The sequence below is a fragment of the Mirounga angustirostris genome, unplaced genomic scaffold, assembly GCF_029215605.1.
Source record: "Mirounga angustirostris isolate CCGP_5_RB_7025 unplaced genomic scaffold, mMirAng1.0.hap1 SCAF_3, whole genome shotgun sequence".
Lineage (NCBI taxonomy): Eukaryota > Metazoa > Chordata > Mammalia > Carnivora > Phocidae > Mirounga > Mirounga angustirostris.
In genome coordinates, this window is record NW_026991711.1 from 93,626,258 (window position 1) to 93,643,399 (window position 17,142).

The window sequence follows — 17,142 nt, forward strand, 5'->3', positions numbered from 1 at the left end:
TTGTCATTAAACACCCTCCTTCCACTCCAATTATTTTTAGAGTTTCTGGAGCCTATAGAATTGGCTGGGGAGGCTGCTCATTGGCCGGGGAACCAGGTCGTCCCCTGAGGGACAGTGCGGCTCATGCAGCCTGGGGACTCACGCTGGAGTTGCAGGCCTAGGCCAGGACGGCCCCTCGTCCTAACTTCCTCCCTCCCCTCTTCCCTTCCTCCATTCCTTCCCTCTTCCCCCTTCCTTCCTCCCTCCCTCTTTCCTTTTTAAAATGGAGATATAATTCACATACCATAAAATTCACCCTTCGAAAGTATACAATTCAGTGGTTTTTACTATATTTGCGGGGTTGTGCAACCATCACCACAATCTAATTCCAGAACATTTCATCACCCAAAAAGGAACTCCACATCCATTAGCAGTCACTCCCCATTCCCTCCTCCCCTCTACTTCCCGCCTCTATAGATTTGCCTGTTTGGGACAGTTCACATAAACGGAGTCCTATGAGATGCGGCCCTCTGCGTCTGCCTGCTGTCACGGAGCATAATGTCATCGAGGTTCATACATGTTGAAGCACAATTCAGTACTGCGCTCCTTTTTATGGCTGAAAAATACTCCATATGTGAATATCCTGAATTTTGTTCATCCATTAGCCAGCTAATGGACTTCCGGGTTATTTCCGTTCAGGGGCTATTCTGAATCGCGTCGCTGTGAACGTGTGTATACAGGTTTTGGTGCGGGCTATGTTTCTAGTTCTCTTGGGTCCGTCCCTAAGTGTGGATCGCTGTCTTCCTCTCTTCCTCCTCTTCTCCATCCCATCCAGGGCCTGGAGCTGGGGAAGCTAGGGCCTGGCACTGGCTTCTGCGAGGGCAGGAGTTCATTCGGAGGCACTGTTTGGCCTCCTAGCCCATCAATGTGGACCTAAAGAGGCTCCAACAGAGCCACAGGACCTCAGCCTGTGTGGTCGAGTGGCCACGCATCCACGCAGGAGCCCCAGACACTCCCGGGCCTCACTCCCGAGCAGTCCTTCTCTGGTCCCACTGGTCCCAGATGCCACTGTCCATCCCTGCCATGCCTGGCCGCCAGACCCAAGGACCCCTCCCTGGACTCCTTGTGTCTGGTCTCTCCGCCCAAGACCTCTCTCACCGCAGGTAGCCCTTTCGAGTGGACACTGAGAATCTGACGTGGCAGGGGTCTGCCTTAAACCTCTGTGACTGGTTCCCTGAGGCCTGGGGGCGAGGGGAGAGTCTAGATACCCCACCGGCCACTGAGGCAGGAGCCCCTCTCAGGCCCACCCTAGAACTACATAGGCCAAATGCTGCCTCCCAAGCCCCTGCACTCCCACCGGGCCATTCTGCTGCCCCTCCTGCCCACCCTTGCCTCTTTTCACCTGGTGAAACCCTGCACATCCTTCAATGCCCAGGTCCGATGCTGCCTCCCCATGAAGCTTCCTGGGCAGGATCTGTCACCATCTCCCGAGTGTCCCCATAGTGCTCTGTTCTCTGTCCCCCGATGCCTTCAACTGGGAGCTCCTGAAGGGCAGAAACAGGGTTTCCACATCACCCCATCTCGGACTGGTGTTCTGGAACCATCTGTAGGATGCACTCACAAGCTCAGGGAACCCAGAGGCACCCAGGTCACCTCTGGAAGGCCAAGGGTCTCCTTCCTCTTTCGGTAGCCCTGCTTCCACCCCAAACACCAGGCCTGACTTCATTATCTTCAAAATGTTCCCAAGATCAGAGGCGGTAAGACCTGGCCACAAACATAAAATAAATTATCTCCCCACACCAATGATAAATGGTTCTATTAGCAAACCAGATTGTTAAACTCTGATATAACAGAACGCAGGAAACTGGGGCCCATCCATTCTCCCTCAGGCGCACACTGAGTTGTAAATAGGTTATTTTGTGTGTAAATAACACATTAAAACACAGCATTAGCTGTGTCTTTTGATAGAGAGGAAATTGTTACAAATAAATAATTCCGGACAGGAATGTAAAATAAGCCAGATTTAATAGTGCATGCCTGGTGCAGCCGTGTTAAACATGACTAAAATGATAAACCCCAGAATATACTAATAGTAAACTATGCACTGACATCAAAGTAATGAGACTGTATTTTTTTACCAAGCTTTAGAAATGCTAAAATTAGTTTTGACAGAACCAAACGTCAGAAAAATGTTTCCAACATAAACACCATCAATTTGGGAAGCTGGGGTTTGGGACAGGATGGGGGCAGGGCCGGGAGCAGCTGTGTCCCATGCCATGGGCAATTCCTGCCCAATCGGTTTCCGGTCCCAGGGGTGTCACCGGATGACCCTTGGTGCCTCAGGTCTCTGGACCTTGGCTTCCACATCTGTAAAATGAACAGATTTGAACTAGATGATCTCTCAGGCTTCTCCCGGTTCTGTAACTCTGCAACAGTTAAACATGCACAACGAACCACAAGACGTGAGACCATGTCTGCCAAGACCATGTCTTGCCCAGAAGGGGAAGGGGAGGAAATGAGCCTGAGCCTCGAGGACGGCCCTCGGGGGCTTCTATTCCCTGTGGGCAGAGCTCACCAGCTCACATGAGCCAGCCAGAAACACACAACGCAGATCTGAAGTGGAAATGTGTGTGCTCCAGGCTCTATAACCAGCAGGGAGAGGCCAGGTGGGCCAGCAGAAGGCTCCCAGAGCACAGACCCGGGGCTGGGCCTTGAACGCTGAGCCGAGGTGGGGCGGGGGCTGCTGTGTTGGGGCCAGTGGGGCATCTGCTTCAATTTGGGTGGCAGCTGGTTTGTTTGTTTGTCTGTTTGTTTGATTTCTTTATTTTCAGAGAGGAAGAGAAAGAATCACCAACAGACTCCCCGCTGAGCACGGAGCCCGATGCCAGGCTCGATCTCCTGACCCCGGGCTTGATCTCCCGACCCCGAGATCCCGACCTGAGCCGAAACCAAGAGTCGGATACTCAACCAACTGAGCCACCCAGGCGCCCCTGGATGACAGCTATTTTAAGTGACGTTCAGAGAGACCTTTAGAGCATGAGGTCTCAGGGTGGCATGAGACCACGAAACGCAAGAGGAATGGGCATTCAGATTCATGTCGCTAACATTTACTTCGTCACTACAGAGACCCTCCGATGGCCACTCTCTAAACGCTCGCCCATTTCAGCTCCCCAGAGCCAGGTGTCGTGCCCATGACCATCTCCACTCTACGCACTTGAGAAAAGTGAGCTGTCTTATCCAGAGCACACAGCTAACAGTGGGCAGCTGGGAATAGCCCAGGTCCTTCCTACCATATTCCCTGTGGACCGCAAGGAGTCTCCAACCCTCACCTCGGCCCCACGTGCCCCGAGCCTCCAGCACAGCCCTGGCACTTGAGACCTCACCGGCCAGGGCGTCGTTAAGTCATTCAGAGCCCCCCACCCCCACCCCAGAAAACACCCCGGTTGTCGCACTGCATCCCGCTTCCTGGGTGCGTGGAGCTGTCGGGGAGGACTGAGCTCTGCTCTTGGATAAAGTCCGATGGCAACTGGCTGTTCCATGTGGCCGGGCCATTAAAACAAACTCAGTAGCAGCGACAACAGCCATCCTGAAAAGCACTTAAATAAGAATAATTGCCCACTTAGTCACACCTGAGTGCATCCTCGAGCTCAGGGCGAAAGTGTGCGGCCCAAGCGGAGCCGTTCGGGTAGGCCGGGGAGGCTGGCCCGCTTGGCAAGCTGCAGAGGGCCTCAGGAAGGGAGCCGGGGCCCGACTGACCCTGGCCCTTAGGAACCTCAGGGGTAGCAGGCCACACCAGCCCACTGGCATGACAGTGTCAGACTTCCCTCCCTGCCCAATCATTTATCGGGTGTCTGCCTTGCTGGGGGTGAACAATGCCCTGCCCAGAGGGCATCCTAAGGGGATGGCCCAGAGACAGAGGGAGGGCAAAGACACCGGGGACTCAGAGGCATTTATCAGTGAGAGGGCACGATAAGGTCCAGGGGACTTGGGTACATCTCCTCACCCTGGCACCTCAGCGAGAATGCTCATCACCTGACTCGTTTACAGAGCCTGGTATTTATGCAGTATTCCAGACTGACAGGGATGCCTCACCACTGTGCAAAAATGTGCCTGGAAGAGACTTTCGAAGGAGCCAGCAGGGCCAGCAGACAAGATGACAGGGTGGCCAGGGCAGTGGGGGGCACAGAAGCCCCCTGAAGCAAGGAGCCAAGTGCCGAGAGTCACCCAGTACTCAAGCATGGTGGACAAGCAGGTCACCGCCCAGCCAGTACAGACCAGCTGCACCCAGTTAGCGCGCCCCCTCCAGGGATGCAGTCCCTGCCTCGGACCAGCTGCAACCCATGTAAACATACCCACGCCCAGGCCCCGGCCGGGGGAGATTCCATTCCAGCAGGTCTGGAATGGCCTGGGGATCTGCATTTATAACAGCTGTCTCATGGGCTGCTTCGGCAACCTCTGGTCTGATCCCACCCTCTAGCGTACAGGGGGAAGGCTGAGTGAGCAAGGCCAGGGACCCACTCAGGTCACCTACGCAGGACAGCCTGTGGTAGTGAAGCAAAGCAGGACAGCAACTCAGGCCCACTCTCCAGCCCAGGGCTCCCTCCACCACTCTCGAGGAGGAAGACCGCAGAAATCTGGTCTTCCTACCCCTGTCCAGCCTCAACAAGTCAACCAGCAAGAGTCACCAGTGAAGGGAAGACTTTCTAAGTCAGGCAGAGCCTCCAGGGCCTGGAAAAGGAAAACTAGCAATAGTTCATAGAGCAGAGACTTAACCTGGGCCTCACACAGAGCTAACTTAGGGCCTGCCACTTTACATTGCCGACTCAAGTAATTCTCACAACCCTGTGAGGTAGGGATCATTACTGTGTCCATTTTGCAGATGTGGAAACGGAGGCTCGGACGTGCCCAAGGTCAGCAGAGTGGGGCCTTACCCCGGTGGTGTGGCTCCAGAGTCTGAGCTGTTTCCTACTGCTTCTCTGGACTGCCTGGGAGAAGAGCGGCAGCGGGGACAGCCACCCCCCCATGAGGTGCCCTGTGCCAGGCCGGCCTGAGCACATGCTATCTCCCGTAATTGTCCCCTAGCAGCTCTGCATGTGATTCCCACTTTATGTATGGCAAGTCGCGCCCTGCCTCATGCAGCTAGAACGTGGAGGGCCCAATACTTACGAGGGCATCAGAATCCCTGCAACTTGCTGGGCCCCACTCCCGGAAGGAGTGCTCCTGGAGGCCTTGGGGTGGGGGGGCCCAACTCCTAGGGATGCTGCTTGCAGCTGCTGGTGGAGGACCAGATGGGGCCCAGCACATAGTGGGCGCTCCACAACAGTAAGGTGGTACCACTGTGAGCGCCTCACAGAGTTTCTAAAGCCTGTCTGGCGCTCTGACCTCAAGGACTTAGCAAAGCTCTCAGACCAAGACTTGGTTCCAAGTTTTATGGCTCCAGACTTCCCGATCCTCCCAGCCCCGGAGGCCTGGAGGAGCTGGGTCCCTGGTGCTTAGCTGAGGCACACAGACAGGTTCAGAAATAGTTTTGGAAAGAAAACCCACTGTTGCGGAGGAAAATACGACAGCATTTGGGCAGTTTCAGTGAAAAGCAATGAAAAACATCTGAATCAAATTGCCTTTAAAATTACGCCATTTCAAAAATTAAGGGGGAAAAAAAGCTCTGGGCCAAAATGTGTTTTTAAAAGATTTATGGCCTCCCAAGTGTTAGCACCACAGCTCCAGAGGCTGGGAAGGGACCCACCAGCCTGGGCCTCTGGAGTTTCTTCCCGCCAGACAGGTGATTCACTGAACCTGCGCTAGTCTGACCACAGTGCTGCTTCGCCCTCAGCCACCGCCCTGCTCTGCTGTGCACACACGGTCTCCAAGAGGTAGCGACTCCGAGGGGAAACGCCCAGCCCCCAGCAGGTCCAGCCTCTGACACCTAAGGGAGGTCAAGCAACAGGGGTCAGGCAGGCCAGGTGACTTTTCAGGTCCCTGTGCAGGTAAGTCATGGCCCCAGGTCTCAAAGAACTGGCCATCTGGAAGAGAGAAGGTGCTGTCAGCCTGTTGGACAGACGAGTGACTTGCTATGCCTGGTGCAGAGACTGGACAGTTACCATCGAGTATCAGTGGGCTGGCCTTTAAGGCCCAAATCACCCACCAACAGTCTAAAATCACCATCTAAAAGCAAATACCAAAAAAAGACGCTCACCATGTGACGGGGAAGAGATGGAGCCTCAGACCCCGTTCTCTGTTAAAGCAGTGGGTGACCTTGGGCAAGTCCCTTCCCTACCTCGTCTCAATCTCATTTACAAAATGGAGAGGCTCGGAGCACTCATAAAATAGATGTGCCTGGCACCCCAGCCTCCTACCCAGTAGCTCCTTGGGCTGGGAGATGTTCGACAACAGGCTCTGGCAGAAGACGGCAGGAGAGGACGGCCCGGATTTGTAGTGTTTGCCAATTTTCCGGCCTTAACTAATCCCACTGTGGCCAACTTCTAGTTACCAACACAAGGTCAAGGGCAGCAGAATTGGAAGATGTCTACACTCCACTCACACAAGTTAGCAGGGGCTGGCTCCAGCACATCCCTGCTCTCGGAGAAGTTACATTCTAATAGAGAGTTCTAGAAGGCTGAAGGTCCTTAAGAACCAAAGGGATGGGCTTCCTGGATGCATCATCCATCACCCTGAGTCCCACCTAGGCGACCACTGCTAATGGTACTTCCAGGTGACAGAGGTAAGATATGATTTGTATCCTGCTTTTTTCACTTACTATTAGAACATAGGCACATCCCCACTGCCACATTACTATAAAGTCTTGATAAACATTTTCAGTGGCTACATAATGTTCTATTCAACAAATGTTCCATAGTTGGATTAATCAATCGCTTCTCCTGGAACCACAAGCTTAGTGTTTGTGGCTTATCACACATCGGTCCAGAGGATGGCTGACCTTGTCTGAGGACATTGGGAGCACTGTGGTGAGCAACCAGCAGCAATGACAAAGGGACCAGATCTTACAAACTGGCAGGGCTGCAAGGTGTCCAGATGTGTGTGTGGTGGGGGGACTATATTCCAGGCCACCTTCTGACCACTTAATCCAATCCTCTCGCCCCACCCTCCAGTTCCAGGGGCTTCAATCCCACCACTGGGATTGTATGGCTTTGGTTCTAAGAATGAGCATACCTCTTTAGGCAGAAAGATTTCATTTCCTCATGATCTTCCTACTGTGAAAAACTAGCAATAGCCTAAGTGTTCAATGACAGAAGATTGTCACGAGATCATGAAGACTTTGGGTGACATCTGGGAAAACAGGGCCCAGAATGGAAAAAGGCACAGCCCTGGGGATGTGGCTACAATTAGGACCCAGGCCAGCCCCCTCTGGGCTGCATCGCTGGGCCTCCTGCACCCCATCCATGGAACACAGGGTCATGGTCCACCAGCACCAGCGCCCCCACTCCAAGATACCCCCGGCCTTGCCCCATGCAAGAGCAGCTACTCCTTTCCCCATAAGCTGTGCAGACAACCAGGGGCGGGGGTGGGGGGAGGTGGTGGTGGTGAGGAGGAGGCTCCCCCATACCAGTTGTGCCTGATTCCAGACTCATTCCAAAGACGGGTCACATCCACCCTCTGCTGGAACCGCATCGGCCAACTGCTCCTCTGGGGTCAGGGAATGAGGGGACGGGGGCCTGCAGGGGTGGGCAGGGTCAGCATCCTAGGGTGAGGGTGCGGGTGGGGTAGAGAAGGGTTGGAAGCCTCCGTGGAGCGACTGCACCCCAAGCTAGAGGCCTGCTGCCAGTTTCCGCAGATCGAGATCCCCTCCAGCATCAGCTATTACTGCACATTGGTGACAATCAGGTCTGACGCTAGAGGGGCTTCCCCCAATTACAGCCTAATCGCTGTCTAATTACTGCCTAGGTCTGTTCTCTGCTACTGCGGCATGGCAGTAAATCTCACTGCGTAGAAGTTCATGATCCACTCATGGCTCGGGAGAGGCTGACCCCGGCCGAGGCAGGGAGAGCAGAGGGCCCAGGTGCAGGCCAGAGAGGCACGGAGGCCCAGGCTTGCCCGAGCTCCCTCAGGCCACAGAGCCCCATGTGTCTGTCCATCAGGCAGAGACGGACAGTTGAGCAGTCTCCACAGGGCAGGGTTAGCCCTGGAGAAGGAACAGATCAACATGCAGACATAGCCAGGCCCAGGACGAGCCAGCCCTGGGACCAGGCCGCGGGGCTTCCCAGCCATCTCCAGACTCCCACTGTCAGCCTTCCCTCCCCGCTCCTCCCTGCCCTCCCCTGTGTGGGGAGTCCATCCTGGGCTTCAGCTCCTGCCTCCACCCCAGCTGGTCACACAGGGAGGGCCTGGAGAGCTCATCTCCAAGAGGGACAGGGGTCGAGGGGCATCACCCAGGTAGGGAGGGCCAAACGCCCGCCTCCCCATGGGAGCAAGAAGGTTGGTCCCGGATCTCCCTCTCCTGCCTTGGGCCACACGGCCCTGATAATGACCTCCAACTGAGAATCATGGGGTGGGGGAATAAAAATAAATGTAGTAACAACAACCCAGAAGTCCTCCCGTTCACTCTTGGAAACACCAACTCCCTCCTCCCCCTCCGAGGCTCTGCCCGATTCCCTGGGCTCCAGTCCCCAGCTGCGCCCGGTCTGCCAGCCGGCCGTGGACCAAGAGCATCAGCATCACCTGAGTTCTGGTGGGAAATGCAGAAACTCAGCCGCGCCCACCCGCCTTGCTAAACGGGGCTCCGCACTTCAGCAAGCCCGGCTGCGTGTGTGAGCGCATCCAAGTGTGAGAGGCCCCGCCCACGGTTGCACACCCGGCCCCCGCGAGGGCGAATCTGCCCCCGCTGCTCTCCGAGCTGTGCCTGAGCGGCGGGAGCAACAGGCCATGACTAAATGCACTTGAATAAAAAGGGAAAGAAAAGAAATCTAAGACTCTCCACTCCTCAGAGACAGAAATAGTCCTGTGGCCTCCAGATGGACTGCGCGCACACAAGGGGAGGTCTCGCCTTCCCGCCAAACTTTCCCGACGGGATGCTGGCACGGACCAGTGGAAACCAGAGACTATTTCTCTTCGGGGCAGTAAATGAGAGGCTGTGGCTCGTGTAGTCCTTCTGTTATAATTAAGTTGGCCAGAAATTCACCTAAGGATACTAAATTCCGTACCTGACCCTCTAATTACAGCCAGAAAGGATCAGGAGACAATTACTTTCCAAAATAGTCCTTGGCGGGCCAGAGGCCAGGAGCCGTGTCTCTGGCACATCTCGAATGTGCCAAGCGAACGCACCCAGGGCCGCCCGGCAGATTGAGGGCGGCCAGACCCCCTGAGAAACCTGCCAGCAAACATCATAGGGCCTGGGATCCCCGGGAGTGCGGGGGGACACCCTCCTCTTCGCCCCCCATAAACCCAGCATGCCTGCCTGATGACATCGGCCACCAGTCTAATTAAATCCTAACGGGCTAATGAAAAACACCCCTGCTGCCCACCAAGCGTGCAGAACACAAAGTACCTCCGTGGGCAGCTACCGCCGTGGCCACCGCGAGAGCCGAGGCCTTCCTGCCCGGGTCGGGGAAAGCAGTACCCTCCAGGCTCCCACTTTTGGCGTCTTTCTTTTCCGTGGTAGTGACTGAGGCCGACGTCTCCATCTTAGCCGCTCATAGTCCTGGGTGACAGCCCTGGAGGAAAAGACAAAGACGCTCACCAACACGGACTGCCCCCAGACCCAGCCGGGATCCGCCGACCCAGATTCCCGGCCGCCACGGAAGCAGCCAACTTAATACTCTGCTAATTGGGAAGGAGGGTTTAATTAATTTTGAGAATTATTAGTTCTGAGATTCATCTGGTCTTGGGAACGACCTCACGGACACCAGCCGAGCGCGGTCGTTGCCCCTTACCCCAGATTTTTAAAATCTGAGCCCCAAGTTCCTACTGCCCGTAGTGGGGAGGAGCAAGGACCACTTTCAAGAAATGAAGTCCGAAGTACCAGCCTCCAACTCGGGACCACAGGAAAATAAAGATAAATAGAGTAACAAGGACTTAGTGGTCCTCAAAGGAAAGCCCTCGTTTTCCTGTTCCTTCCCTACTCACCAGGATCAACCTCTCGTTTATTTGTGCGTGTGTGCATTCATTCACTCATTCATTCATTCAACAGATTTTCATCATTTACTCACTGGTGCAAACTCAGTCAACACATTTCTAAGCCCCTAGTTTGTATCAGGCATTCCGCTTGGTGCTGAAGGTACAGTCCACAGAGTTTACGTTCTACTTGGGAAAGGGTCATATAGAAGAGTGGGAGAAATAAATGTGTATTTAGTTTCAGTTAGCGAGAAGTAGCATAAAAAGAGAAAACCAAGTGGTAGGACAGAGTGGGGCGGGAGGGGCCGAGGGGCCGCTGCCTTGCCTCTCTGAGGATGGAATGGGTGCCACATGAAGCTCAGAGGGAGCCCGGCACGAGCCACGGACCTGGGTGGGCAGAGGCTGGCTCGTTTGAAGAACAGCAAGGTTAGTACAGGCCCCGGAGGGCTCTAAGCGGAGGAGGGACATGACAGGTCTCATAGTGTATCGGGGTCACTCTGCTGTTGTATGAGAGCTGATCTGGGGGGGAAGGGGGCACTACCCGAATGACCCAGGGAGACATGATGGTCTGGGTTAAGGGGGTGGTGGTGGAATGCAGAGATCACAGAACTTCTAGGGCTTGGACGTGGGGTGTGGTGGAAAGAGGGGGAGCACTGGGGGATGCAGGGCACAGGTTATGCTCCGCCTGCAGCTGAGTGCTGGGTCACAAGGGAGCCTCTCACCAATACGCCTCATGCCTCACAGATGCTGCTAATAACCGGCTATTTGTATCAAGTTACAGAACAGAAATGGGAAAGCCAATCTTCTTAAAAGAAGAGTCGTACTGTCAAAGATGGCTCCTACTTTTGGCTGAGGGCCCGGATGAATGACCGGTGGTGCCGTTGGCTGAGATGGAGCCCAGCGGGTGAGCAGCAGGTTTGGGCAGAAATCAGGAACTCAGTCCGGGCCATGTTAAGTTTGAAATGCTAATTAAGCCATGCAGAGACTGTTGGAAATGTAAGTTCAGAGCTCAGGGGAGAGGTAGAGGCTGGAGACAGGAATATGGCGGCCACTGGGCAAGATCTCCAAAGGAGTGGGTGGAAGAGAAGAAGAAGAGAAAGTTCCAAATCTGAGACAGGGGCGTGCCAACATTTCCAGGAAAGAGAGAAGAAACCAGCCAAGGAGAGTAAGCAGGGATGGCCAGTGGAGGAAAGAGAAGGAAAAAACCACCAGGAGAGTGTTGGGGTGCCAGAAGCCAAGGCAGGAGTGAAATGCCTTGAAGAGGGGGAACAATCAGCTCCTTCCCAAGCTACTGAGAGCTGGAGATGGTGAGGCCTGAGAGCTGACCAGCTTCAGTCACATGTGGTGATCAGGGCCCGGGTGGGGGGTCAGGGGACGAGTGGAAGTAGGAGAAACAGAGGCACAAACAATTTAGTCGGGGAATCCGACTAATTTACAAGTTCCATAGAAGAAGCAAAAAATGACAGGACAACTGGAGAGTCCAGAGGTCCTCCGTGGTTGCTGTGTCAGAAAGGAGGTGGGCCAGTTTGCAGGCCCACGAGAAGGGAATGTTCTGGTAGGGAGCCCACAGGTCACAGCAGGGCAGAAACCAAAGGCGGCGGTCAGCTCCATCCCCAGGGGCCTCAAGGTTAAATTCACATCTGCAGGTCCAGAATTTCATCTTGTTAAATCCACACAAAACTCTCATGTCTTTCTAAGTAGAAAATGGGAAGGGCCAAGGACGATGATGTGAGGTATCATGGACGGTTCACGGTCCCATTGGCCTGCCAAGCAAACAGCCCAAGTCCTGGACCCCCTGGTTCCATCTGCACACACCAGCCTGTCCCGCTTCCACAATCTTTCAAAACTCCCTATCAAGGAAACCCAAGGCAGTTGGGGGACAGAGAAATCTCCCTGCAGATTTTGATGAATTATGGGCTTTCCTTTGGCCTCCAGCCTACTTGTGTATGTAATCTGTTCTTTAAGGTTCTGCCTAGGTGGACGGCTCACCAGCAATGCACCCGGGCTCATGCCTGCCCCGCTTTCCCGGCCCCCTGAGCCTCGGGGGGAACCACCCTCCCAGCCACCTGAGCTGCACCTTTGGGGTCACCTCCTTCCTCCCCATTTTCGAAACTCCAACATCTGATGGGCTGGGATTGCCATCACTTTCCCAAAACATCTCACCAGTGGGGCCTCTCGGGCAGGCTGCTCTGTCCTAAGCCGGCACCCCCCTTCCCTTCCAGGTCGGGGGGCGCTGGTCCTTCCAACACCACCTCTGGCCCTCCTCCAGGTTGTCCTCTCCTCGGACAGCCAGGCGCCTTCCCCAAACCCGAATCTCACCACATCCCTCCCCTGGCCAAGGCCTTGCTGAGTCGCTTGGGCCTTGAAGCGAAGTCTTCCTGCAGCCTCCTCTCCCCTTGTCTCCTTCACACCCAGCCAGTTCTGACCAGCCCTTGTAGGCCCCCAGGCCTCCGCTCAAGCTGGCCGTGCGCCGGCAACCCTTCACCCTCTCTGTGGACCCCTACTGTTACCTTCAAGATTCCACTGGGACATCAGCCCCTTGGGGAAGCCCCCCAACTCCTCCCCACTTAGGGATCTCTGCCTCCAGCCCACACCCCCATATTGAATTCATCGTCATCTCCAGGTCAAGCTGGCACAGACCAACTGTTCAGGAATGTCTGGCAAAGGAAAGGGACCTTTGCGGCAGGGAAACCATGGCTCTTTGAAATTCAAGTGATTTCGTGAACAGCCTGCGTTTTCCTCCCAAGAAACTCAGGTAAAGGAATTCAGGCCCGACGTTGAAATACACCTCGAATCTGGAAGTAAGGACAAAAATAAAAATAACACCTGGAACAACAAAACTTCAATAAGCATTTACCGGGTGCCAAACACCTTACGGGAGTGATCTCATTTAATCCTCACAACATTTTACATAGAAAGAAACCAACACTTAGGGGCGCCTGGGTGGCTCAGTCAGTTAAGCGGCTGCCTTCGGCTCAGGTCATGATCTCGGGGTCCTGGGATGGAACCCCACTCAGTGGGGAGTCTGCTTCTCCCTCTGCCCCTCGCCCCGCACTTGTGCCCTCTCTCCCTCAAATAAATAACATCTTTTTTAAAAAAAGAAAGAAAGGAAGAAAGAAAGAAAGAAAGAAAGAAAGAAAGAAAGAAAGAAAGAAAGAAAGAAAGAAAGAAAGAAAGAAAGAAAAAGGAAGGAAGGAAGGAAGGAAGGAAGAAAGAAAGAAAAAGAAAGAAAGAAAGAAAGAAAGAAAGAAAGAAAGAAAGAAAGAAAGAAAGAAAGAAAGAAAGAAAAAGGAAGGAAGGAAGGAAGGAAGGAAGGAAGGAAGAAAGAAAGAAAGAAAGAAAGAAAGAAAGAAAGAAAGAAAGAAAGAAAGAAAGAAAAAGAAAGAGACACTCCAAGAAGTTGAGTAACTTGCCCAAAGATGCACACTAGGCAGTGTCTGTGCCAGGCCTTGAGCCCAGGCTATCTGCCCCAAAGCTGGACTCTCAAGCACCACAGTGAGCTGTCCCTCGCGTTAGGATCCCACAGTGCTAAGGGATTTACCCTGGAATCCCTTGGCAGGCGTAAGGTTACTAACTGGTGAGCCCTGCAGGTATGGGGAGCACTGTGCCAGGAGCCCAGGGAATCCCAGAAGCAGGACTGGGCATGGTTCCGGCTCTAGTGTTGTCTCCAAGGTAGCGAGGTTGGTGGATGGAGACCACCCGTCAAGGGCAGGCAAAAGCCAAGGCTCTGTTCGAGCTGCCTGAAAACACCATGATGGGGCCGGGGCCCCTGTCTGCTGGAGCCGTCTGGGGTGGGGCAGTTGTACATTCATCCACTAAAGATCCATTTATCCATTTGAGAGAGAGAGAGAAATAGGCCGAGCAGGGGGAGAGGGAGAGGGAGAGGGAGAATCCTTGAGCATACTTCCCGCTGAGCACCGAGGCCAACGTCACTCAGGGCTCAATCCCAGGACCCCACGATGACGACCTGAGCCAAAACCAGGAGTCGGCTGCCCCACCGACTGAGCCACCCAAGCTCCCCTCAGTAATTCTTTATTGACAATCAGCTTCACGCCTCACACTGCACTAGGCTGGAGATGGCTAGGCTCTGCACATCCCCTAAGTGAATTGGGTGCCCTTGCCCTGGGTTTGGATACTCCCCCACCATGGCACCTCTTACACAGAATGGTCATAACCTGCGACACCCCCACCTGGCCTCCTGCTTGACTGTGATCTCCTCCAGGGCAGTCTGGAGGACCCAGCTGAGCAGATGTCCAGAACCCTTGCCGAGGGGTAAGGTGTGCCCAGGGAGCCAGGCCCCCATCTGGAGGGCACGGGGCTCAGTGGACCAGAAACCGGCGCAGGACTCAAGACACCCACAGGGTCAGCACATGTGACCAAACCCCAGCCCCAGCCCCAGTGAGGGGCTGGCAGACTCCTGAGGCATGGATCCAACCCTTTCCAAATGCAGATGGGGAAACTCTGAGGCCAACAAGTCAGAACCATCAGACTTCTGTATCAGGGATGCCAAGGAAAGAAAGAGGTTCAAGAGACTGTGACAATTTCTACGAAGGGACATGAAGAGACTGGAAAGAAGAGCAGGAAAAGGCTGGGGGTTTTCTTGGAGAACAGTAGCCGTGGCTCCTTCAACCAGCACCCCGCCCTGTGATGTTGTCAGAGTGGGTGTCATCAACCTGATCCTTACAAGGGAGGAAGTGAGCTGCCCTCAGGCCACTTTCTACGGAGGGAAAAGGGCCAGGTCCAGAGCCAGGTCCTGGGGCAGTCATGCCGCCCGAAGCCTCAAGGTGTGCCACCACAGGACCCGGGTGAATGGAGTGCGGGGAGGAAGGGTAGTCATCAGAGTCCCACTACGCAGACTGCTTCTGTGACCTGAGGAACGGGTGTACACCCGGAAGCACTGGGGTCCCACGGATGCCCGTGGGGAGCTGGCCCAGCTGGGGGGTGGGGGGGCTGGGGGGGCAGTCCGTGCAGTACCCACCGTGCCACAGGACCGGTCTCCTGCAGATCAGCTGCTGCCCACCACTTCCCTCCCCTGCCAGAGGAGGAAGGCGGGAGACAGAGCGGAGAGGCTGCGTAAAGCACAGGAATTAGTGGGATTAGCACAATTTCTGGATAAACACCAGGCGCCCAGGGGCCCAGGCAGCCACTTTCACTCCCGAAGCTCCTCTGAGGCAGCCGCCTCAGCCTTGTCAGCAGCCTCACCTGAGCCCCCAGAGGCCAGCTGGGGACAGTAAGGGCGGGGTGCCGGGCTCCGGGGTCCCAGACCTCAGTTGGGGGTCGTGAGGGTCTGTGCCGAAATGTTCCCCACAGGCTCCTCGAAAGGCTCCAGAACAGGAGGGGCTGGGAACACAGCACTCACGGGGGGAGGAGAGGCAACACCCCCACTTCACCTAGAGAACTCACACTGCTTGAGCATGTCCAGACAACTCCCGAGAGGAGATGCGACTGCACTCCCCAGGTTCTGCTCAGGGAAGGGGGAGCACCGGACCAGGAGCCAGGAGGAGCCTGTCTTCATTAGGAGACCCCAGAGTCACCGGCCCTCCAGAGGCTGCTGGCGGCACCAAGAGCCCCCGCAGACATTCTTGGACCTTCTCCTGGAGATTTGGATTCCAGAGGTCCGGGCAGAGAGTCAGGGACAAAATATCGCCATTTTTAAAAATGTCCCACGGGAATTTGTAATACACAGGCAGGTTTAGGAAAACCTTCACGGGATGCCACTTTACAAGGTCACTTCCTGATCACTTACAAATTATTCTAAGTAATTCACAAGTTCCAGCAAATGCAAGGCTGCATAACCCAAAGGAAAAAACAAAAAACAAAAAACACGTTTTCTCTTGGCTAACTCGGAACTGGAAATTGGTGTCCCTCGGGCCTGAACGTGGACAAGCCACCGTGCCTCTGAGCCTGCCAAGGCATAAGACACAGATGCGCTCACACCACGGCACAGAGCCTCACCTGTGCTCCCCATGGCATCCCGCTTAAGGTCACCGTTAGACCCCAGTGACCTTTCAACCTGAGCCAACACAGAAACACACACACTCCCACAGCACCAATGCATTTGATCGTTGCGTTCAATACACCCGGCTTCTCTCGTAATCCTATGTGTTTTTATCCTGTGCGTCTACAGCATCATTCCGAGGAGGAGTCCACGGCACAGAAAAGGTTAAGAACTCTGAGTGAAAGGACTGGCTTGAAGAATGCATTAATAATCAGAGCAGAATGAGTGAATCCCTCCAAAACCTGCAATCCCAGACACCCTCCCACCACCTGGCTGCTTTAAACTCCTCTAACGAGTGAGTCACAGGAATTAGAGCGTCTTCCCCAGGCGAAATCGTTCTCCAGGAGAGAGATGAAACCTCGTCTCCCGGTCCTCGCAGCCACCTCGGGGCCGTGGTGTTCTCACCTCCTCTGATCTCAGCTGAGCGACATGCGTGCCCCGGCCCCACATGTGTAGACACGCATGGGCACACACGGAGCACACACAACACACGCGACCACATACACCGTCACAAACACGTGCGTGCACACACATGCACCCACACGCAACACCCCCTGCCACGCCCAAGCACGTATACCCGGTCACACGTGCATGCACGATCACGTATCACACATACGTGTACTCACATACACAGGAACACCGAGTTACATGCAGAGGCACACGCCACGTGCACACACTCACACACGATCGTGTACGTGCAAAGATACACACAGACCGACACATACACACAAATATAGCAGAGATAATAAACACCGCCCTGCCTTGATCAGACTTCTTTTTCAGATCGAATGAGATAAAATAGGTGAAATTTCCTAAAGTGAAAAACACACAGTCAGTGCAGCACAGATTAAAGGTAATGATCATTATAAGCTAGTTATCATGAAGAAGAGAGCAGCAGACTCCTCCCCTCCCCGGTTGTGGCCCCAGGGTGCTGAGGACGCATCCTTATCCGCCGAGTGGCCGGGCACCCATCATTTCATCTCCCAGAACTTTAGCACTGCCATCTGGAAAGTGGATATTCTCCTGGGTGCTCCCAACTGAGGGGCTACCAGTCCAACACCACAATGCAGAGGCCAGCCACATAAACGGGAATCTGGGGG

General features: G+C 54.6%; 1 protein-coding gene across 2 annotated transcripts in view; it reads right to left on the reverse strand.

Annotated features, from left to right (window-relative positions):
* The window catches only part of GLI2 (GLI family zinc finger 2), a 245,890-nt gene that overhangs the window by 169,061 nt on the left and 59,687 nt on the right, over positions 1-17,142 (reverse strand). The window contains exon 2 of one of the 2 annotated variants that reach the window (XM_045869019.3): positions 9,479-9,644. In XM_045869019.3, coding sequence (XP_045724975.2) covers positions 9,479-9,614 — 136 coding nt within the window. In that variant the 5' untranslated portion in view covers positions 9,615-9,644. Of the gene's footprint in view, positions 1-9,478; positions 9,645-17,142 lie in introns of those variants that run through there. The other variant, XM_064586408.1, reaches the window with a different exon arrangement.